Source organism: Dermacentor variabilis, unplaced genomic scaffold, assembly GCF_050947875.1.
Source record: "Dermacentor variabilis isolate Ectoservices unplaced genomic scaffold, ASM5094787v1 scaffold_18, whole genome shotgun sequence".
Lineage (NCBI taxonomy): Eukaryota > Metazoa > Arthropoda > Arachnida > Ixodida > Ixodidae > Dermacentor > Dermacentor variabilis.
In genome coordinates this window covers 4,242,692-4,266,448 of record NW_027460346.1, presented here as the reverse complement: position 1 = coordinate 4,266,448, position 23,757 = coordinate 4,242,692, and the positions used below count along the sequence as shown (strand labels likewise).

Sequence of the window (23,757 nt, the reverse complement as noted above, 5' to 3'; positions counted from 1 at the left end):
CGAGGTTATGTTGCTCACAAAAGTCTAGCATTGACTTCCCGTTATTGTCGGCATAGCCATCTAAATCCTGTATGTGGGCATTCATGTCACCTAACAGGACAATTTCAGCACCATTCCCGAAAGCCTTAACACCAGAGCTTATGCATTCCACTAACTCTTTATTCTTCTCTGTGCAATTTTTTTCCAGTCCACAAATACGTAACGCCTCCTTACAAAAAATTCTAGTAACTTTCAATAAACTTTCTTTAGACAAATGTTACTAGAACCTACCGACAGTCTATTGAATTTCTTTAGACCGTTTTCAAAGTTCTTATATACTTCATATCAAAATTCTCTCGACTATTGGCCACCGATATTCAATTGAAACCCTTTTTACAAACTTTCTTTAGACAATGAATGAACATCCTTTAGACACTAAAAGCAGTATTTATCGACCATTTTCATACTTAGAAACATTTTAGTAACATTCTACTAACTTTCTATTTCTCGATCTAGAAACATTTTAGTAACTTTCTGTCGCTCGATCTAGAAACATCTTAGTAACTTTCTGTTGCTCGGTCTAGAAACTTTTTAGTAACATTCTGCTAACCTTCTGTTGCTTGATCTGGAAACATCCTAGCAACTTTCTATAACTCGACCTAGAAACGGCCTAGTAACATTCTACCAACTTTCTGTTGCTCCCCCTAGAAACATTCTAGCAACTATTTTAGTATGCTTTAAATGTGCTGGTGACATTTAAGCAAATTTCTCTGGTATTGTGGTGCTGTTCCAATGTAACCTTCAACATGGGTAGTATATATAAATGTACTTGCCTATGAACAAAACACTCCAATCTTTTTGAAAACTAACATTTATTTAGCACATTTCAAAACCTATGTGCAAGCATCAATGACATGTTTTTGATCTCCGCTGTGTCAAAGTGCCTTGCTGTGAAGCCTAAGGGAAGAGAAAAAGTAAAGAGTTAGTTCAGCCTTATGTCTCTGTTAGTGTGTCTGGGTAGGACGGCACAAAGGAGTGATCCACAAGATTTTAACTTCAAATTACGAATTAAAGCAAATGCTTTAGTTGTCTGCGCTGTCACACATACTCAGAATGGCGTTCTCACACCTTGGGTCCAAAGCCTCTTTTTCGGCGACATCCTTGTGGGCTTTGGAATGCCGCCCAAATAGAGATTTGTGCTCTCTAACTCTTCTGGGCTGAAAAGAACCTTCAGGAGGCCCCGTGCACATCTTTAGCCTGAGTTTTTGCGTCTCGCTGCAGTCGTGCCAGTGTGGCCTCATCAAGGAGGATTTCTTACCCAAGGTCCACCTGAAAACGAAAAGCAAACATTAGTTCTCGTTTTTATGCCTTGTAACTAAAACACTTGTTTTTCCTTTGCTATAATATTCGGAATGGATAATTTCTTACTTAGATGGTCTATTGTAGGAAGTCATTCTAGGATACAATAACATAGGTGACTTTGCAACAAAAGCTGTGGTTTATATCTATAGGTCTCTTAAACACTTCCAGTGAGTCAGGATGCAAAAGAAATGTGATGGCTTCATTCGGCATATTGCTGCATCTAGACTTTCCAGCTCACGTAAAACTTGCAACAATTGCTACCCCATTTCACTCTTCAGAAGTGAAGTGTTTCAAGTTTCGACTTTATTTTATGTCACCTCAGCAGCGAATTCCAGCAATTATGTAAGCTTTGCCACCAACCCATCTTTCGTCCTAATTAGCCAGTTTTTCATTTGGGGCACTTGAACTCTTTCAGCCACACACATTAAAATAAGAACTGCTCCTGGCTCCAGCCCATTTGTTCGTACGTATTCTGCTCTCCCTATCATGCATTGCTGCAGCAGATTGCACGTTGGTCCTTATAGCATCAACATCAATGGCAGCTCACCATGCTAGTGGCTTTGATGAGCAAGGTGTCGGAAGGGTATGCCAGATGGAGTGTCAGGCTGAAACTATCTTACAGCCTTTGAAATAATGGTATTGAACTTGACTAAGTGAACATCATTCAGGACTATACAAGATCTCTGCAACAACATATTGCATTGCACTGGTAAGTGCCAACAGCGTTTTATCCACATATCAGTGTACTGTCTGCATGTGCAGCATCTTACAATCACGTCACAAATATTCTAGGCTCGTGCAGACTAGCTAGTTCACACTCAGGTGGTTGGCAACAGCCAAACTTGCATGTGTGTGTTTGGTTTCATTTTCTTTAACCAAAGCTTTGCTACCAAATAAATGAAGAAAGGAGTTTTGAAGGAATAACTTATATGACTAAGATGTCTTAATGTTTCATTTAGTGTCTGTTTTGTGAGGTGGGCTAGGAGCTTCTGAAAGTCTTGCTGCTTAGTTCAGAAATGAAGTAGCTCATTTTTTTTATAGAAGCAGAATTAACTGCTCCTGCAATCAATGTAATGGAATTGAAGTAGTTTTTGAAGCCCAAGTTGAAAATACCTCGCTTCACTAGCTTTGAATGAGGTGAGTATGCAAGAATGAGTTTTTTGCCTCTAAGCTCGTAAAACCAACATGAGCCAAGAAACCCATCCTTGCATACTTATCAGCTCATGAATGTCCATAACCATAGTGTCTTACAAAGAGTATGCTACGTTCTCTTTGACAGATTACTGCTGAACAAGTATTTAGAAGAAATTCTCCATATTGAATAGAGTTATGATCAAATTTCAAGAACAGTAATTGCCAAATTCTATATCTTCTAGCTTGTAGATTGAAAAAATTAATTACACAGAATGCATAATGAAAGAAATCTATATTTACATTTACAGCAAGGTTCCACAATTACTTGCCCTATACTCAAAAGTATAATGTGCATGTAAATTTCTATTTTCTCGGCTAGATTGAACTTTGGCAGACATGCAACTGAAGAGCACTTTGCTTGAAGGAAATGGCAACTCGTGGCATCGAATGCTTTGCCAGAGCATGCAGCAATTATTAAGCACAACAATGACTGCATGAACTCTAGTGCAATTGGCCAGGAAAGAAACTGGAAGCCACACCTGTACCTGTGGGTTCCCTAGAGATACAATCAACAGGACACACACTTATCAAAACGAAGGAACCCTCTCCGTGTTATGCGCGATGGATGCGTCACATGCTAAAACCTACTAAGTAGGCACTTCTACTTTGTGCCCCATTGAGAATAAGGCTTTCGAATAGACGCCAAACTGTCTAGCTTTTAAAGTTTTATTTGATTAGTCTATGTCATTCTTTGTCATGTTCCATCGCGACCAGACAAGCTTCCATCAAACTCTCAATGATAGAACTTTTGGCGAAAGCGTTAAGGCACTTTTTGCCTAAACCATGTATGTGCGTAGCAGAACACATTCTTCTTGGTGCTCTAGAGTGCATTATTCGCAGTATGAAACCTCAATTTGATAAGAAGTGCAACAAATAATTGCACTATAACAAAAAGTGAATAGTTCACAAATTAAGTGCAGGGCAGCTTGAGCTTAAAGCAAGCCTTCTTGCGACATCTTGGTAAATACGAGGGAAAGTAAAATCAGTTCTTCGCATTACACATAAGTAATTGCACAGAACAAGCTTTAGCCCATGCCAACTGAAAAAGGGAAAAGAAATTGAGAAAAATTATGGCAATGTAACAGTGAATTGTCAGCATTAAGCTGTGCTGTCATGGTATGGTTCGCAACTACTGCACTGGGCTGGTTGTTATATGATTCAGCAGTTTCCTATAGCATGTTACCAACTCAAATTTCTGTAATGTATAAAGGAGACCAGCTTCAAGCCTGAAACGAACCTGCACTTGAGGCTCATTGTGAGCTTCTAACAGCAAAAGGTTAATGATTTGTTATAAGTTTGAGGAATTGAACACTCATACTGACTAGGAATTCAGCAGCTACATAATAAAGCCAGAAAACATTATTTTATGCAAATGTATTTAGGAGGTGAAGTATGCCATGCAATACATAAGTGTGACCGATTGGAGGGAAGAATATAGGCACACAGGCAATAGTGTGAGAATTTAACTCCATAAGACTGCATAATGAAAAGATAAAAATTATACACGTCTGGACACCTCATGCATCTCAACCACGTTCTTATAAAGGCAATTTGGCTAGATAGTTATAGAGCCTGTATGGAGTATATCATGCATAATTACTTAAGCCCCCCCCCCCAATTATATGCAACTCAGAGGAGGCTACTTTGGTAAGTTGATTAAACTGAGGGCATTCCAGATTACCAAAAGATAAAATTCAAGTGATCTGCCACTAGAAATCCCGAAAATGGCACATACAGTAAAATGATTGCATACTGCACAAACGTATCCTACAACTCACAAGGTAGCGACAGTTTTGTACGCACCTTTGTGAAAGCATGCAGATCAGGTACTTTAGCGTTGTGCTTCCCAGCTTTCAGCAGTGCAGCAGGTTCCTGCGGGGTGTAGGGATGCCTCCAAAATCTGCATAGCCTTCAACAGTAAGAAATGATTGTTTATTGTACTGTGAAGGAGGAAATTTGTGATTTACCAGTGTCATGTGGAATTGCAATGAGTGCCTCACATAGCCAGCTGCATCAATCTATGTCTGGTTGTACAAATTTCTTTTCATTATATCTCAGGAGGTTTACACTGCTATTTTGTAACAAGAGAAATTTCAGGAAGGAACGAAATCAGCAGCAACAACGGACAACTAGGACGATCATCAACAAAACTCGAATATATAGTAAAACACAGAGCATTGGATTAAGAAAAAAAATATTGAGCACATGAGAAGCATTCTGAAAGCTAGGCCGCGATTTCGTAGCGATGCTATTGTTTTCGCTATCCGCTAGTGGTCTGACCGATCGACGCCTCGGTCCTTGTTAGCCGGCCGTTAGCAGTGGCGACAAGAGTGGCATAGAATCGAGCGGTAAGCATCGCTACAAAATCGCAGTCGATCCTTACTTTATTATGCACTAGCCCTAACCTACGATTACCAAGAGCGGACATCCAGTTATTTATATATAAAGAAGGCCAGCGTCTCACTGAAATGTCTCGATTAAAAAGAAACCTTGTCATTGTACTATCGGCCGATATCTGCTCCGGTTCACAGACAAATTCGCGAAGACACTCAAGAACATGAACGATACAGGCAGGTTCTCGCGACGCAGACCTTCAAACCCAACTGCATACGTGCCAACATCTTCATACAAGGCTATATCTGCTCAATCGTCAAACTTAGCTATCGTGTGCCAAAGCGCGAAGCCCATCACACATCAACGTATACATTACACATGTACTATAATTGCGGGAACGCCGACATAACGAAGAATTTTTTGCCAGGAAACTTCCGAGCAAACAGCAACTTTCAGTGTTTTCTTAATTGTGCGCCTATTCAGTCATAGCAATCAATGCGGGTAGCATATACTTCACAGAAGAATACTAGTACGCTGCAACATCAGACGAAGCTTTCGTCTAATTGCTTGCTAAATGAACACAGCAACATGGGCAACCTGCGACCAGAAAGCGCTCTGCTCTGGCTAGTTACAGGACTTTGATTACATGAACCATAAGCCTCAAGAATGCGCGCAAGCGCCCAACTTGCTTACCTTTCAAGACGTAGTCAGCAAACGCTTCTTCGTCTCACACGTACCGTGGCACCGACGTTTTTCTGGCGCAAGCACTGTAGAACTTTCGATGAACTCCAGCTCCGCAAAATCACCACCTTCAACAAAGTCTTCCATACACTATGATTCGAAGCCCCAGTACCAGACTTTTCACGAGAGCGCGGGCGGGCAGCTCGGCAGAACAAAGGTAGCTCGGACGGGCGGGCGCTGCAGTAGGACACTCACTGTCGACACTAGTGGATCGCACGAAACACACAGCGAACTAATGTCGTTACACGAGTCCGGAAGGTTTTGGGATGGTTAATGCACACGACAAGGTGCACATTTTGTCTAGGCACTTCTAAAACATAATTCCACTACCGCCTTGCAGCAACGAGCACTTTGTACAACCAACGTGATCTGTAAACCAAACAAATGCAGCAGTGGCGCCACACTGCGGTTCTTTGAAAAATGTAACGTAAATGAGAAAATTTTGTGTCTTTTCCTAATAAGAATCGGTAGAGACCTTTTAGTGAATTTGGTAGGTTCGAAAAGTGTGTAATTTGTAAAAATATGCACTTTGCGATACGAAGTTTAAGGAAATGGATATAAGAAAAAAAAAGAAACGAAGTGGATATTGCCTCCAAGATTCCCATCCGCTTTAGGCGCATGCAGTTTTCAAAAGCACCGCCTTCGAGATCAGATTTTGTTACTAAAAGGAAGCCGCAGCTGGGAGGAGGGCAGGCATTTAGGCCCCATTTGGTGGGCATACAGTATCTGGGTAAGCTTGCTTATTTATAAAGCATATACAGGGACTTAAGCCGAACCATGAGCGAACTTTAGTTGGCGAACACGAGCCTATCAGCGCGCCGTCCATGCAGGTCCGTTTGCTTGCAATGGTGGACGGCCTACTGGCTTCTTTGACACCTACCGAGCGCACATAAATGATCACCGCCCATATACACGCTTCCAGAGCCTAGTGCAGCGCCGGATTATGGACCCAGTGCCGTGCTCTGGATGCTGGGGCGTTGGCAGGCGCGGCGTACTGGGAGGCGCTGACGCGAAAAACAGCTCTAGCGTGTTAAATACGCGGTGCCTAGACATCCCATATATTTTTTGAACGCAGAAAGCAACAGTGAGCGTTTTAGTGCAATAAAAAATTAAAAAAAAAGTAACAGTAAAAAACGCTTTTATCAGGATTCGATCCTCCGACCTTCAGATCTCAAGTCCGGTACTCTACCGCTGCGCCACGCCAGTTTTTTTTTTTTTTTTTCTGTATTGCATGGAATTATCGTTACTGTCAAACCGATGCAGTTGCATTACATACGATCATACAAGAGAAACAAATTTACAGAAAGTATACAGTCCCATGATAGTTCAAAATTCTGGTAAACAAACACAAGCGTCCAGACGCGAAATCCATTCAGGGACGGGATCATATGTAGCCACTACACTTCGGACTTGAGCAGTCTCTTCTCGGAAGATAGACCTTGTCGAGCGAGGTGGCTCGGCATGTCTGTCGATCATTCGACTTCTCCATAATGAATAAAGTCCTAATAACATAAACAAATCATATGGTGTATTACTGGCTGTCTTTTTGAAAGGAAGGAACCGGATACCATAAAACGTGAGAGGAAAGTCTTTTTTGATAGTTCTTTGTATAATGTCCCAAAAAAGAAATGCGTCACGACAAAGTATAAAGCAATGTTCTATTGCCTCGGGTTGATTGCAAAGCCTACAATTTGTATTCCAGGGTACATACAGTCCTTTTTCCTGAAGCCACGTTTTAACTGGCAGTGTGGAGGTGTGCAGCTTAAAGAAAAACGTTTTCGCTGCTGGCGCAATGCACATTCTACGGACACGGCAAAGAACATCTTGACCAAATAGAGACAGATACGGCTTTCGGTACAGAGGTTCAGGGAAAAGGTTATCTATAAGTGCTGCATTTAGCGACGTGCGATTAACGGTAAACAAATATTCAAGGTTGAATCTGGCTTTTAAGAATGAAATAGTGTCGACAAGTTCCCTTAAGAAGCCCCATAACGGTAGTTCTTGAGCAAAGTTTGTCGTGACAAAAAGAAAAGGGACGTGTGACGCAAGACGTGCTCGATTAACTGCGAGAAGGAATGGATGACGGACATTTTTAAGGTAAAATAAGCGCATGACCAATTGTCGCACAAACAAATGCACAAGACCCAGGCCTCCCTTTTCAAGCGGGAGAAAAAGGTTGTCCCTTCTCATGGCTTCCCATGATGAATGCCAAATAAAACATGCAAATATTCTATGAAATGCCTGGACATGGACACGTGAGCAGTGCAAGACCTGCAGAACATAAAGAAGCTTAGAAGCGAGAAATGTATTGCATGCCTTAGCTCTCGCAAAAATGGAGAGATCACGTCCTTGCCAGGTTGTCACCTTTCGACGGATAGTGGTTACCGTGGATGCCCAATGAGGTCCACTATTACGGAAGTTATCGAGAGGTACTCCAAGATATCGCAACGGAGACTGATTCCAATGAATATCCGCGAATGCAGAGGGAGTGAGCGTCCACATGCCTAGCCAAAAGCCTCTACTTTTATCAAAATTTACAGTAGCTCCTGCAGTCTCACAGAAACGCAGGGTAGCGTTTATTGCCTTGGTAATACTTGGCTTATCGACGCAAAAGAAGGCAAAGTCAGCTGCATAAGCTAGCACTTTAATTTCCTCATCTGCATACATATATCCTTTAATGCTCGAGTCGCAAAGCGCGCTTAAGCAAAGCGGTTCTAAGTATATGGCGAAGAGTAAAGGCGAGAGCGGACAACCTTGACGAACGGATGACTGTACTTTTATTATATCTGAGAGGGTACGGTTCACAATTAACTTTGTAGTGCAGTGTTTATAACAAAGTGTTATACCATTGTATAATACATCCCCTAACTGAAGATGTCGCAGTAGTTGGAATAAAAATTCGTGTTGAACCTTATCAAAGGCTTTGGCGAGGTCAATCTGGAGAAGAGCTACTTCATCCGTACTACCCTCTATGCACTCAAGGACTGAACGTGCGATATGAACATTTGTCTGTATAGAGCGGCCTCGAATTCCGCATGTTTGATGATCACCTACTAATTTAGTAATGACTGTCTGCAATCTATTTGTCAGTATTTTTGCAAATATTTTGTAATCCACGTTACATAATGATATGGGCCTATATCCGTTTACTCTCTTTATTGTTTCATCATCAGTGCTTTTTGGTATTAAGGTTGTGTGGCCCTGATAGAAAGATGGAGGAAGCTCACCATATTGATAGGCTGCCTCGAAAAGCTGCTGCACAAAAGGACACAGGAATTCCTGAAATTTTATATAAAATTCAGCACTAAGGCCATCAGGACCAGGCGCCTTGTTCTGCAGCGTTTCGACGGCAAAATTAATTTCTTCTCGAGTTATTGGCCCATCAACGCTGAGTCGATCATCTTCTTCTAAGTGTGGCATAAGCGAAATAAACTGATCAGCGTTTTCTTCGTATCCATTCTGAGGCTTAACTGGAGCGAAAAGATCTTTATAGTGAGCTTCAAATAGGCTTATTATTTGGGACGTGTCTGTGTATACAGACCCACCAGACTCAATTTCTAATATTTGCTTGGAAAGCGCGTATCGCTTCTCATCCCCGAGAGCCCTTCTTGTGGGCTGTTCCTCTGTGAAGCGAGTTGTGCGTGAACGAACCATCGCTCCTTTGTACACTTCCGTCTCATATTTCTGTATTTGTGCGCGAACTGTGTTTATTTCATCGCTATACAACCCTGGTTCCTGGCTTTCGAAAGCGTGCAGCTTGTGAAGTAGATCATGAAGGTAATGCTTTTCAGCTTTTTTCCTTTGAGACAGCTCACATGAAATGGCAATCGCCTCATTTTTTACTCTATTTTTGAACATTTCCCATCGGGCAAACAAAGGAAGCTGTTGACATTGTGATATTTCTAGCCATAATTCTTTCACTTTGTTTACAAAACTTTCCTCTCGCAAAAGTTGTGTATTAAGTTTCCACAGTTCCCAGTTTGGAGCAAACCTGCGGAATTTTCGGGGACCCCATGAAACATCTACTAAACAGTGGTCTGTGAAAAATACAGGCTTCACGGCGTAGTTGTGAATGTTAGACCAGAGACTCGTCGAAACATACACACGATCGAGTCGAGCATGGGAGACGCCTTGAAAGTGCGTGAACCGCACCCAAGATGGTGTGTAGGCGCCCACGTCTATTAGATTGTGATCTTCCGTTAACTGATGTAGGAAAGCAGCACTTGCACCATAAAGATTAGTTAGGTATGAGTGGTCTCTGGAATGACAAACACAGTTGAAGTCTCCCAACAGTACCAAATCTCTGTCAGTATCTAGGAGCGGAGCAAGTGAGAGGAAGAAAGCCTTCCTGTCACTCACTTTTGAGGGAGCATAAACGCAAATAAATCGCCAATTACGGGAATGAAAAGAGAGGTCACAGCATATAAGGCGGCCTTCCCCATCAACACGCAGCGACAATGAAGAATGATTTAACTGCTTTCTGACTAACAAAAAGCATCCAGCGGAAGCACCACATGCTTGGCTAATACACACCTCGTAATCAGGTTGAAAAGTTTGCAGCGCAAGGTTGACATCACCAGCAGACGATATCTTTGTCTCTTGCACTGCACCAACATCAACTTCATGCTGCCTAAGCACGTGTAGTAACTGCTGCTGACGCCTTATATTCCTCAGCCCACGTACGTTGAGTGTCGCTACACATAAGGGGAGGGTGAAGGCGGTAGCCATTTTGCTCACCTAAAGCTTTTGTATTTCATTGCCCTTGGCCACAGGTAAAGCTGTGGTCTTGCTCCCTTTGGACTTCTTTGTGCCACTTTCCTGACTACGCTGATATAACCGGCGGGGCACATTATCACCAGGAGAGGGAGTTTACTGAGCACTAGGAGACACTTTCTCGGGCGCCTGTAGTGCACATTCTGTTGCTTCGTCGTTGCATGGTGCCGGACGTTTCCTGGCCTTACTGATGTCCATCGCCTCTTCCTCTTCTTCCTTGTCATCAGGGGGCTTTTCTTTAAGGCTTGCTAGGCCAGGTGGGCAAACTGAGTCATCCTCGCCGGAAGCTTCGCTAGTATTACTTGAGCTGTTATGACTGGTTGGCATTGGCTTCAAGGACTCCTGGTCCTCGTCCCTAATGCCACCTGTAGTCTCTCCGGTGGCATCTACTACCTCTGTAGAATCCATGAGGTGGTCCAGTTGTGGCTCGTCTGCGCTATATTGCCCAGAACGAAGCTTATTGGCGTAGGTGGACACGCAGGCGTCCGCTGAGTGACCAAATCGATGGCACTGTAAGCATCTCGGTGTTCTGCATTGTCGTCGAACGTGTCCCACGCGCTTACAACGAAGGCACAGAGGAGGCCTACCGGGGATAAGTACGAGGCACTGGTGTCCATAAATGGACATACTGTGCGGTATTGAGGTTACGGTGATATTGTCCTTGAGCACCAAGGAAACCTCCCGGTTTGTTGTCACCCACTGTTCCATGCCAGTGCATCTCCATGCTTCTCACTCCACCGACTTCACCTGACCATAGGCCTGGAACGCTTCTTCAACGCGTCGTGGTTCAAGCTGAGGTGGAAGCCATAGTAATTTAAGCTTGATGTTTTTAGTCTCCGGATCGATCACCACGCACTTCAGCCCTTTGACACGGAGCTCACCACAGGCGACGAGAGTCTGTTTTGCCGCACTACTAGCGCAAGTAACCATCCATACATGGCTCATTTGATACTGTCCGACACCTACAATATCTGAAGTATTCACTACCTCAAGCAGATCGTCTCGGAAGTCGGGAGCACGGTATGGTCTGCCACTCAAGTCCGCATGAAGGAAAATAGAATTCAAAACATCGTTACCGGTTGGTAGACGCGGGAGGACAACTTTGTAGCTTGCATCTTCGTTCAAAAACGGGGTCGACGATCCTCGGCCTGGGGCCGATACGCTGTTTCCAGCAGAGAGCATTTTAGAGCACAGCCGTTCCACACGGCTTCTTCTTCAGTTAAAGCTCAAGGATAATTTGTAAAATTAAACCAAGGCATTCGTTAAACTCGAGAAGCAGTTTTAGTTTTCCAGCGATACGTTTCGCCCAGACATGGTAGTGCGGTAGATGCGCTATCGCCCAGCAACTAAAACTCACGCCTGTACCACAAAGGCAAATCTGCTGTCCGTATTCAACATGCCTTTCAGTCGACCCGTCTGCCTAGTGATATCTCTTCGTCAGAGGAGCGCAGGCTAGTGCTGGGAGCCTTCGGCGACAGCACATATACCTGTGTTTATGACGCGTAGCATCGGCACTGATCGCTTGTGCTGGCGCTGTAAATATGAAAAAATGGTTTATTTAAAAACACCGATGCAAAATCTGAAAAGAACAGTGATTTATCCTTGTTAGCCTTCTTTATTCCTGAGCCTTGACGCGCCGATAGCGTGCAGACGGACTCAGAAGGATACGCTGTGCCTAAGCTTCGGTGGGGAATGATCTCGGCGCGGGTATAGTTGGCGAAAGCTAAAATGTGTCTATTTGAGCCTCAGAACTCTTTTTAGTACAATAGGGAAAGTGTAAGCGCACGAACCGCCTCATATTTGTTATCGGTGCGATAATATCAATCAGCGGTAGGCTTCGAACTCGGGGCCCGTTCGAGCGCGTCTGAACGACTTCTGGATTTCATGTTCACTCCACAACACTGCGACAACGGCGACAACTCCCAGTCATATGTTGCTTGCGAACTACTAAAAAACGCGGCGTCCTCTGCGTGTGCGTGGTTTCGTTCACGAATTTAGCTATCCGCCCAGTCAAAAGGGGAAAAGGCAAAAAAGCGTCGCGAACAAAAGTAAACAGCCTTACAATATGTCAAGAAGTCCAATAATGCCACTGTTTTAGATGGAGCAGAGGTAGTGTGTCTGCCTCACACGGAGACATAAAGGGACTCAAAATGTATAAAAGTGTTTTTTTATAGTAGAAGAAACGTCCTGAATAGACAATTTCGCCGGTGTATACGCAAATATATTTTACTTTTGCTTCAGCTGATTATATGTCCATACGCAGCAAAAAATTATTTTGTCTCCTATTATTGCTTTATTTCAAAGTGCACGAAGGAATTATCTCTATGACACTCTGGCATTCGTACTAATTATTGTATTACCAATTTGCATATTACGCTTCTTTATCGCAGTATTAAATGAACAATTAAACGAATTAAGCAAATACAATTGGTATAATTTTCTTTAAACGAAAGTAAGAACAGAGCCTACCAACTTTTCTAAAGCTTTTTTGCAACAAACTTTCTTCACACAAAAGTAAAAACAGAGCCTACCAACTTTTTAAAACTTTCTTCCAACAAACTTTCTTCAAACGAAAGTAAGAACAGAGCCTTCCAACTTCCTTTAAACTTTCTTTTAACAAGCTTTCTTCAAACGAAAGTAAATACAAAGCCTACCAACTTCCTTTAAACTTTCTTTTAACAAACTTTCTTCAAACTAAAGTAAATACAAATCCTACCAACTTTCTTGTAACAAGCGTTAATAGGAAGTAAAAGTACATAGGATGTTAATAAAGTTGATAGAAAGTTGGAAAAAAGTCTAAAGAAAGTAAGTATGCATCTCGGCATGGCTGGGCCCGGCCGGCCGGCCGGGCCCAGCCAAGTTTCTTTCCCACTCATTGTACCTGAAAACCAAAAATGCTCTTGACATTGTGAATTTACTCTTTTCCATTTGGCTCCCTGATGGATGAGCATTCCGACTCCCCCTCCCTTTCTCTTCGACTTAGTTCTGTTGCACCCCTTCCCAAACATAATTCTCAATAACTGGCGGCTCTTCTGAGTCTCTAAGGTGCGTTTCTGTAAACGCATACACTCCTATTTGTTCTCTATTTAACTGCTCCTCAATCTCTGCCTACTTTTCCTTTCTTCTGCCACCCTGCATGTTTATGTAGCCTATTGCATGGCGAGCCCGTTTTCTTGCTTACCTCCTTTTTCTCTTATCGACGGCGATGCTCTTCTGATGTTCCCCTAGGGGATCTTTTTCAGTACTATCTACCCTGACATCCTGAGCGCCCGCGGGCCCCCTAAAAAAGCAAGAGCGCGACCACCATTTCGCCAGCCCACTTCTTGTGCCAGCCTGTAATTGAAGTATATCCCGTCTCGTTTAAAACCACCACACCTTCTCACTTCCCTGTTTACTGCGACCACCTTGAAGCCTTTCTCTCAGCTCATTTTCCATATTGCCTCATTAGCAGCCATTACGGCTCTTTGTACGTGACTGTCACATACAGGCACCTCCGGCACCGTGCACACCACGATCTGCACCTGAGGGGATAACTCGTCGAAGTCGTCCACACCCTTCGGCAAGCGCTGGGCTAGTCCTTGCCCTTTCCTCTTTAGGGCGTCGTTTAGCCCACCTGCTACTATGACACGGTTGTGCACGTGGGCATTTTCCGCGAACTCTGCTTTTGCTCGCTCCATCACAGAACCCAGCGTCCGCCCTGGAAATGTCCCTACCACCATTCTTTTGTCGCCTTTCAGCCTCTACACAGTTGCTTTTGAGCACCCATCCAGGTTTGAGTCGCAAGCGATAATCACCATTTCACTTTCTCCAACCTCGCCATGCTTCCCTTTGTCCATTTCTGCGTGATTCGCACTCGACAAGGGGCATTGTCTCCTGGGCTCCTGCTTTTTCCGCGTGGCGGCCTCAAGGTAGGTCCTGTTCTGCCCCTCTGGGCGATCCTACCGCTTGCCACCAGCTTGTTCTGCCCCTCTGGGCGATCCTACCGTTAGCAACCAGCTTGTTGCATTTGAAGGCGATCACACTACAAGCGACCTGTCTCTCGAAGCTCCACCAACATTCTTTATTTGGTAGCGTGGCGTTGTCGGCGAGCTGCAGGACTCCGGTAGACCATGGCGACCGAGCAAGGACGAGACGACGTTTTGCTAGTGCGAAACTTGCACTATTTTCTTTCATGGTAGTTGAAAGGAAATAAGAGGAGAATGAAGTAACAAGTATGAAGTACATGGCATGAAGTATCTATCACAAATACAATTCGGAGCCCCTTAAATAGGCTCTCTTACAATGGTGTGGGCGGGATCTTACTTGCGTCGATGACACGTGACAGGCACAGAGAGAAGGCCACTCCTCCTGCAATACCAGGCACGGGTAGGAGAAGTCCATTCTCTTTTCGACGAATCTGAGGGGAGCGGAAGAGTGAATGACCTCTCCGGTGCTCGTGGGCTCGGGCGCAGGGGGTAGATTGAGCGACGAGGTAAGCACGCCCGATGCCACGACCGTTGAGACGGGAAGGGGATGACATCGCACCCATGGTGCCGTCCCCGTTGAGACGGGAAGGGGATGACGTGTAGCCCTTGGCGTCAGGCCATACCTAACAGTCCCCTCTTTCCAGCTAACCCTTCATCACACTGCATGCATTCCACTGTCGCGTCGGGGGTCTGCGTTCCATTAGTCACGCAGATTCTCGTTCCCAAGGGCGGCCCTGTTCAGCTTTTCCTCGGCTGCTTTAAGTCTCTTTTCAACTACCTTCCGTGCATCACGCTCCCTGTTTAGCTCATTTTTAGCTCTTGCACCTGTTTGAGAAGCTCTTCCCGGAAAGCTTTTATTTTCTGCAGCCTAGTATCGACTTCACATTCTATGCCGGTTGATTCGATTCCCTCTCCATTCTCATCCGTCTCCTCATCTGCCTTGAGGGACCCCCCGCGCACTGCTTGTTTTCCCGTCTTTCTCGCTATGTATTGCATGGCTTTTTGCAAATATTAGAATAGTATAATAATGCTACTACTGATGCAAATACTATAATAATATATCACTGCAGAACGCGCGCCTTTTAACAGAGACCGATACGCACAGGATCCAAATCCTCAAAATGTCGCAAAGCAACTCTCACCACTGTTTCAAAAACAATCAATGCCGCGGAGACGCAAGGTATGACACGCTCTCGCACGCGCTCAACCACGCGCCCACGTTCTCACTTTCCTACAAAAACACGCCCAGTAAAACCACTAATAACTATTTGTCCTGCCACTTTAAAACTACCATTTAAAGACTACAAACACTCAACGTCCCACTCGGCTGCACGTGTTGGAGCACGTGGCATGAAAGGAGGCTCTAACCATCCTGCAAAACAAATGTACACGAAGCACACCCGCGCACGAGAAATGCGAGACAAGAAAGGGAAACGAAAAGAAAACCACCCAATTACTATTTAAAGACAGAAAAATGCAAATAAAAAACAGAAGCAAGCTCAAAGCATTCGCCACCTCCTGAGTCTCGAGCGGACCTATTAACACGTGGGCCCGCTTCTCACTGGCGATCCTGTTGTAGGCGCGGTCTTCTTTCGGAGAATGTGGAAGTAGAATTCCTTTTCGCCGTCCACCCTTTTGTGTCAGCTTGTGGAGAGCGGAGAGGGGGTGGGGCGATGCTGCATTCCGGTTTGTCTTGCTTCGTCTCCCCTCTTGTGTCAGCTTGTGGACAGCGGTGGGGCAGGGGGGGGAGCTTTACTACCTTTTACTTTTCTTGTATCCTTTTGTGTCAGCTGTCGTCGACTCGGAGAAGAGGGCTATTATGCGGGCATGGGGAAGCGCGTTTGAAGGCTTCTCAAACCTGATAGGTCAATCCTAACGTCGGCCAAACACCAATGGTGTGTCTGCGCTACTTCGCGCACGGAAAGTAAAGACGAACACGACGGGCATTCCATGGACAGAAAGCAAGCAAGCAAGACAGTGCAGTTCCTGCTGCTCTAAGCTCGGATTGCTCTGCCCATCAATGTAAGTGCTTCCTACTCAAGGCAGGGTTCACTTCGGTGGCTCAAACCTACTATTTTCGTCGACTATTTCACGTTTCGACAGCCAATTAGTAGTTTAACCTGACAACGTTATCATTTTTGGCACGAATGAGAAGGCGTAGTGGTAAAAAAGCTGTCCCGGTTTTTACCGCAGAAGAAAGGAAAGAAGACGCAGCGAATAGGGAAAAAAAAAACAAAATTAAGACGGACAATGACCTGTGAAGCAGGCCTATAGTCGAGTTAATATGGTTATCTTATTTTCCGTACGATTTTGTCCCTTCCAAATTACCTTCTGATGACCAGCCGATCATTTATAGTGATAATGTATCCGGAGAGCAGCACATACCACAGAAGAATAGGGAAAAGTAAAATAAGAATTAGAATATCATCATTGGCCCGTAATATCCTACCAGTGCGAACCTTTCTAAATATCTACGCATTCCTAGAGGACATCTCAGTACGCTTTCAATAGTGAGTCGGACTCAGTATTTCAATTTCAGTGGCCACGTTTACGGTGCCTTCAAGCTTTCTTTTTATATATTTGTGTGTATGTGTGTTTGGTTGAAAATTGTATTAGACCCATTACATGTCCAGCTTTGTCCGATAGGCTTAATAAGCCGCTGTAAAGCGCGAAACACATGGTGCGATTTTCCGTGCGATCTGTCGTACGGCGCGTCGTGTGCGACTTGCCACATGCGGCGATTCGGGACACATGGTACGAATGACCGAGCGCTGGGTAGCTCCGTCCAGAACCGGCGCCCTGCGTGGAAGTTCGGAATGATGCGTAACTTCGAACAGAAAGTGAAAGCGAACGCATTTGCACAGCTCTCTTGTTTGAAACAAACGATGACAATATAAACACGTCTATACGAGCACTGTAGACGTGTTTCGGCAAGGCCGCGTTAGCAGGAAAGGCTCCGTTGACAGCTGCCGATGGCTAGGAGCCGGCAGGCCTAGCTAGGCCATCGAATCCGGCACCGGTGGCGCTAACGACGCGATCGCCTGCAGCTCGTATAACGCAGCGCCTATGTTAGTCGGCACAACGTGTACACAGTTATGTCACGCTGAAATTGCGCCACATTTGATTTCATTGGCGCCGACAGAAGCGAACGAACATGCCAGGCGAGCTTGCGATCGCTGGGAGACTGTGTATAGGCCTAGCTCGCCGGCCGTCTATCCGAGGCCGAGGGCCCTTGCCGATGCGTCTACAGCTCGTAATAAAGCGCCTCAATTCATCAGCACAATTTACTCCTGAACATTTATGTTTCTCTTAAATGAAAGTACAGTTAGTTTTCTCGGTGCCGTTAGTAGCGATGAGTAAACACGCCAGTCAGGGGATTGCTGGCGCGTCTGCGCTCACCGAGTCCGATTAGAAATCAGGCCAACGATTTTTTATATCGCATAACGTTTTATAACATGCACTCTTTCGAGGTCACTGCATCGGTCGGACGACCGCAACCAATGACAGCGCCGGTAGCGACAACGTCGTGGCCACGTGTAGACCCGGCGGCGCCGGCAAGCGGGTGCCTACCGCTCCGATCATGTCTGTTTTTTTTTTTTCTGTCCCTGGTCGAAACGCGGGCCTCTTTCGCCGCTGACGGCGGCACATAAATCGGCTACAATTTGTTTCTGACACCAAGTAACTTCTAGAATAAAGTGAACCCGAAAGAGTGCCTGTTATGAAACGTTGTGCGAAATAGTAAATCGTTGGCGGGATTTACACGCGGACGCGGTCAGCGCAGACGCGGCAGCAATCGTCGGTATACGAAGCAACTCGCCTGACTGGCGGGTTTACTCATCGTTATTAACGGCATCAGGAAAACTAACCGTATTTTCACTTAAGAGAAACATAAATGTTCAGTCATTGATTGTGCTGACGAATTTAGGCGCTTTATTACGAGCTGCGGAATCATCGCAAGAACCATCGGCCCCGGATATAGGCGTATTTCCAACTGCTCGTAGGTACAGCTGGGCGTGGAACTTGCGGAGACGACAGACATTTGCGCGCATGCGCGAGTGAGAGCGGGTGCGAGAGAGGAAATGTGGGGAGTTTTGCTCCTTGAAAATACGACTCTACCTAAGTACTACGGAGGAGTTTCTTGGCGCGCGGTGTATGCGCTTGTCCCTATAGGCGTGCCAGCAGAAGTCGCGGGGCGCGGTTGTGCTGAACTTAGCATCGCAAGTTGGCGGCTCGACGGAATCATATTTAATCGATCATATGCAAACAACGTGTCATTGTTTCGCATTATTGGCGGCGCCTCCAGGACACCAAAGCGGCAACGGGGATATCAAAGCTAGAAGCCGGACTGGTCCGTGGGTTGGGGCTCGCAGAGGCCTGCGCGTGCCAGGGGAGTATAAGATCGGCTGTCCACTATCGCGGACAGCCAATATTTTATGTGAACACCCCCAGGCACGCTACGGCTTGGGTGCACCGGAGATCCTGCGCCGCCTGCTTTAATATAACCTCAGGTGCTCTCCTGAGGCCTCCGTTTGCCGGTTACATGTGCCCTCCTGGAGCAGTGCTCGTAAAAAATCCGATCTATCGTCGCGACGAAAAAAGCGATCCGCGACTTATAAAACACCAGTCAGAACATTGTCCCTTCAGACACAGCGATCACCAAGCTCCGTTCGCGCCCACTGCCTCACCGCGCGGGCATGCAACGGCGGAGCGTATAAACCAACTCGACAAACTCCGCAATGCCGGCATGTCTATAGGGGACAAACGAATGAGCAAAAGCCCCCAGATTTTCTCTCTCGCGCCTGCGCAGAAACGTCGAGCTCCGTCAAAAGTGGCACGCCCCGCTGTATCTATATATACGAGCAATTCTAAATACGCCCCCGGATAGACAGCAGGCGAGCTAGGCCTACATCGTATCCCATCGATCGGAAGCTCGCCTGGCATGCACGTTCGCTTCTGTCGGCGCCAATGAAATCAAATGCAGTGGCGTAGCAACAGGGGGGGCCGGGGGGCCGTGGGCCCCGGGTGCAAGGGGCCAGGGGGGGGGGAGGGGGGTGTCATATACGTCTGAAGACACCCGGAACTTGTTGATATCCTCGACTACAGCCGGGGGAGGGGGGGGTGCAGAAGACCTATGGGCCCCGGGTGCCAGACGACCTAGCTACGCCACTGATCAAATGTGCTGCAATTTAAGCGTGACATAAATTTGTACACGTTGTGACGACTAACATAGGCACTTCGTTATACGATCTGCAAGGGATCGTGTCACAAGCGCCACCGGTGTCTGATTCGAAGGCCCGGCTGCCGGCTACTGGCCATCGGCGGCTGTCAACGGATCCGATACTGCTAACGCTGCCTTGCGGAAACACGTCTACAGTGCTCGCATACACGTGTTTAAATTGTCATCGTTTGTTTCAAACAAGACAGCTGTGTAAATACGGTTGCTTTCACTTTCTGTTCGAAGTTACGCAGCATTCCGAACTTCCACGCAGGGGCGCCGCTACTGGGCGGAGTTATAGCTACCAGCCGCTCGCTAATTCGTACCATGTGTCCCGAATTGCCGCATTCGGCAAGTCGCACACGACGCGCCGTACGACAGATCGCAGGGAAAGTCGAACCATGTGTCTCGCGCTTGAGAACCTGTTGAGTGCGGCTGCCGATGCGAATGCTCGTACGACCGATCGCACCCAAAATCGCTCCATGTGTCTCGGGCTTAACTCCGATAGCTAAGATTGATTTCGACGACATTTTTGCACATAATGCTAAACATGTTCGTGTCCGTGGTTTTATTTGCGCTAAGCTACTACTTCAAATATCGAATCCTGCGTTCTGTTCGCCCAATATGAGCCATTACGCAGGCTAACGACAGCGGGCGTGTAAATTGAATAGACATTACATCATGACGACGCGAAACAACATGTCACTGAGCAAGACGAACGCAGCACTGCACCGACTGCTCTAGTTCTTAATCTCTCGGACAGCCATGTTGGATTTAAGGTGCCGCCCCCTATAGGCCGTGAAAGTTGCGAATAGCTGAGTGGGACGCGTTTTTGGATGTGTTTCGGGCCAGCGGCCGAGCGGAGACAGCAACGGAGCGCCGCATGAAAGGAAGAGCTTTATCTCAGCTATCCCTCGCTCAGTCGAGCTGAGCAAAACGCCTAAATAAATAAAGAAACTTGCAGATCCCAAGCACTGTGGCAATTGATGTAAGCGAAGCTTTATATGCTGGATGCTTTGATTGACTATTTCTTCAAAGTTTAGTCTAACACGAGAGTGGTGAGTTGATGTTAAACGTTAAATTTCGGGCACCAGTGCTGTTTGTCTGCGCAGCACACAGAATACGCAGGGAGACGTTTGCTTGAGGCGTAGTTGAGCGCCATATTTAGCAACCTTCGCGGGGATTGATCATAGTGATTATAGTCATTGCCTCACATGGTACCTAGCATTGTGGCAGAAGTATTAAAGTTGAATTGGATTATGGGGCTGGTACTTACCAAAACCACATTCGGATTATGAAGCACGCCGTAGTGGCGGACTCCAGATTAATTTTGACACCTTGATGCTTTTTAACGTGTCCCAAAACCGAAGTCTACGTGCTTTTTCTATTTCACCACAGTCGAAATGCGGCTGCCGCGATCTGGATCAAATCCGCGACCTCTGGCAATGACATAGCCGCAGAACTACCGTGGCGGGCACGCTAGTGTTGATTCGACGGTAGATTGGTTTCGTAGTGTCGTCTGGACCCTGCGATGCGCTTTAATTAATGCTGCTCTACTTCTGCACGCCCTGCGTAGTTTGTCCGCTCGGCATATTTGCATGGGGTTTATTTTTCAGAAATATGAGCAACGTATTGTTCCGTACCTTGAACTTAAGCTTATCCAGTTTTCCCGCAACTGCCGTCCTATAGTAGTAGTGTTGCTTGCCTTCTCACTCATAGTAAAATATTTTGCGCGCACAATTGACAAGGACACAGTGAAGGGGGACACACGAGTGCTTCACTCTGTCCTTGTCAATTGTGCGCGCTAAATATTTTACTATGAATTCGTACCAACTCGCCCAACTAGCAGTTCTGCTGCCTTCTCACGTCTACCCCCCTCGCCACTCCAGTATTGGAACTGCCTCTTCTCTTCCCTCCCCCCTACAGTTCTACAGCAGAACGTCCCCTCTGGACTCTCACGTTAGTAGAAAGGGAGGCGCTGCAGTTTCTGCAATGCTTCTGTAGTGAGCCACGGATAATTATAGCTGTCAAGCGACTAAACTGACGACGGCCAGGGGGTCCAGAAGGTATTGTGCACATTCGACGCGGTGGGCTGAAAACAAGTTTCTAGCATCGCTTTTCCTCTCTAACTCGCCCCTGTCATGTAAACACACGCTCTGAACCACCCCCTCCCCCTTCGACGCGGCGTGCTTTGCAGCAGCAGCCACAGCAGCAGCAGCAGTGGGAAAGTCGAAGGAAGAGGCAAAGAACGGTTTGCTTTAAAAATAAGGACTTCCTCGGAACTTTCCCGCTATCTGTTTCGCCTGCCACGCTACCGGAGAGTCGACCCTCTTATTGGTCGAAGCGCCATGGTCACGTGCTCGCGCGTCCTTTTTTGGTCCATAGCAGACGCCGGCGCCATTTTCGCGTATCGAAATCGCGCTATGGTTGGTTTCTGGAGGCGGAGTTTTAGCGGGAAGCGTTTCGCTAGCGCTGCGCCGTTAACGTATTGCGGCGTTGCCTAGCCTAGGTTGTGCTTATGCGTGCAACAAGCGAGGAGGCTACGGGAAAAATACTTTTCGTTATTCTATCCGGAAGAAGCAACGCGGCTCGCCGAAGCATTTCGCTGCACACAATCGACCGTGCAAACTTTGAAAATGTGCGAGACCCGCGCCTTTGTGAGGAAAGTGGCCGTTCATCAGAAGCCACTCATATTTTTTTGGACGATTTGGTGAGAAGCGCGAGCGTCTGCAGGCTTTCTTCGCACCAAATAACGTCCGGCATGGTTGTAGTTGGAAACGATCACTTGCTGCTACGAAGTCGGGCTTCATGTTCTGGTTCGGCAGGCTTTATTATGATGTTGCGCACATTGCTTGTCGCACTCGTTTCGTTTTATTTTAGTTGAAACCATTACTGGGCTCAGACACGTAAGTTGCGCTTAATATGTGAGTTCGAACCGCCGTTCAGTGCCGCGCATTGCTAGACGTTTTTTTTTTTTTTTAGTTGTACTCAGCTGACGAACTCGAGAGTAAAACGGCATTTGTCATCGTTTGAGGCACCCGCTGTTTCATACTACTCGTGGTGCAGGTCTAACTTTTATGTAGCGCGCATTGGTGCACGTATTCGTATTTGCGGGATTATTACCAACGTCGGCAGTTACTGTGCCTAGGCACAGTAACGGCAGCTATATCTTGAGTATGCCCTATCTGCGCGTATAATAAATCAGAATGCAGGCATCCGCTAAACACAGCCGAAATTATACTGGGTTCGAAGATGTGCAAATCTAAGTTACCTGAAACATCTTTAACGCGGACAGGTCGGCTAAAAGAAACCTCTAACGAAGGGGCGCGCAATGACCCAGACCATTTTCGACGTTGCTAAAATCGTTATGGCCGTGCACATGGCGCGCTGACATAGCAACAGTTCTTAATTTCGAAATTATTTGTGAAATGTCACGGTGTACATTTTCTTCCGTGCCTTGTATTATTTCTCAAAGAGGCGTGCCATACATAATCTTAGTTTATACATCTTAGCATCACTTCACCGAATACCAATGTGAACGCCCAATCCTTCGGAATTACGGCATCAAGAAATTCAGGCCAAATACATTACACACCCTTTTTGTAGTACGAGCAAACGCGCCTTTGACAGAATGTATCATGGAAGTAGTACACCGTGCACCATCGGTTCATCTAAAGCCTAGACCCCCCGTCTGTATTTTTAAAAAGTAAAAGGTAAAGATCCACATACAAAGCGCGCGTTGTTCCAATATCACTGGCGGGCGTTGAAGTTCAAATGAAGCTGATAACAAGGCACCACTCGAGAAAGAACACTCCGTTAGCTTACTTGCGCGCACCCGCTCCACCGTTGACGCCTTAATCGAAGTGATCGCAGTGGAAGGAGCTTCGACACAGCAGTGCAACGTGGGTACCGGCAGTTATTGTAGTAACTCATTTAGGAGCCTCTCCTGTCACAAAAGCAACAACCAAATCCTTGAGACGCGCAGTGCAATGCCCGCCAAAGGGGGCGAAGGTTGGGAGCGTCTGCTAGCTGGACCCGACCTAGGTGGCGCCACTGTCGGCGGCCAGGTGGAGCCGAGAGAAGGAGCGCCGTTGTAGGCGGAGGAGAGAGATGTCATTACATTTAGGAACTTTAAATATGGATGGATGTTATGAGCGTCATCTTTGTAACGGGGTGGTGGGTGGCGCCACCAAG

General features: G+C 46.2%; 1 protein-coding gene across 2 annotated transcripts; it reads right to left on the bottom strand.

Moving 5' to 3' along the window:
* Positions 1–839: 839 nt before the first annotated feature.
* On the bottom strand, positions 840–5,976 carry LOC142568276 (uncharacterized). Of its 2 annotated transcripts, none has more exons than XM_075678263.1 (4): positions 5,563–5,976; positions 4,339–4,444; positions 1,088–1,308; positions 840–936 (listed from the first exon to the last, which is right to left on the bottom strand). In XM_075678263.1, the coding sequence occupies exons 2-4, from the start codon at positions 4,350–4,352 to the stop codon at positions 866–868; spliced, it is 306 nt and encodes a 101-aa protein (XP_075534378.1). In that variant the 5' UTR covers positions 4,353–4,444; positions 5,563–5,976; the 3' UTR covers positions 840–865. The 2 variants fall into 2 exon arrangements, with proteins under 2 accessions (XP_075534378.1, XP_075534379.1); XM_075678264.1 differs by having other exon boundaries at positions 1,108–1,308.
* Positions 5,977–23,757: the final 17,781 nt, after the last annotated feature.

Bases quoted from the DNA above. Each gene is read 5' to 3' on its own strand.
- LOC142568276 (XM_075678263.1), bottom strand. The intron at 937-1,087 runs GTATGTGTGACA...CTCTTCCCTTAG, and splicing joins GTGTGAGAACGCCATTCTGA to GCTTCACAGCAAGGCACTTT.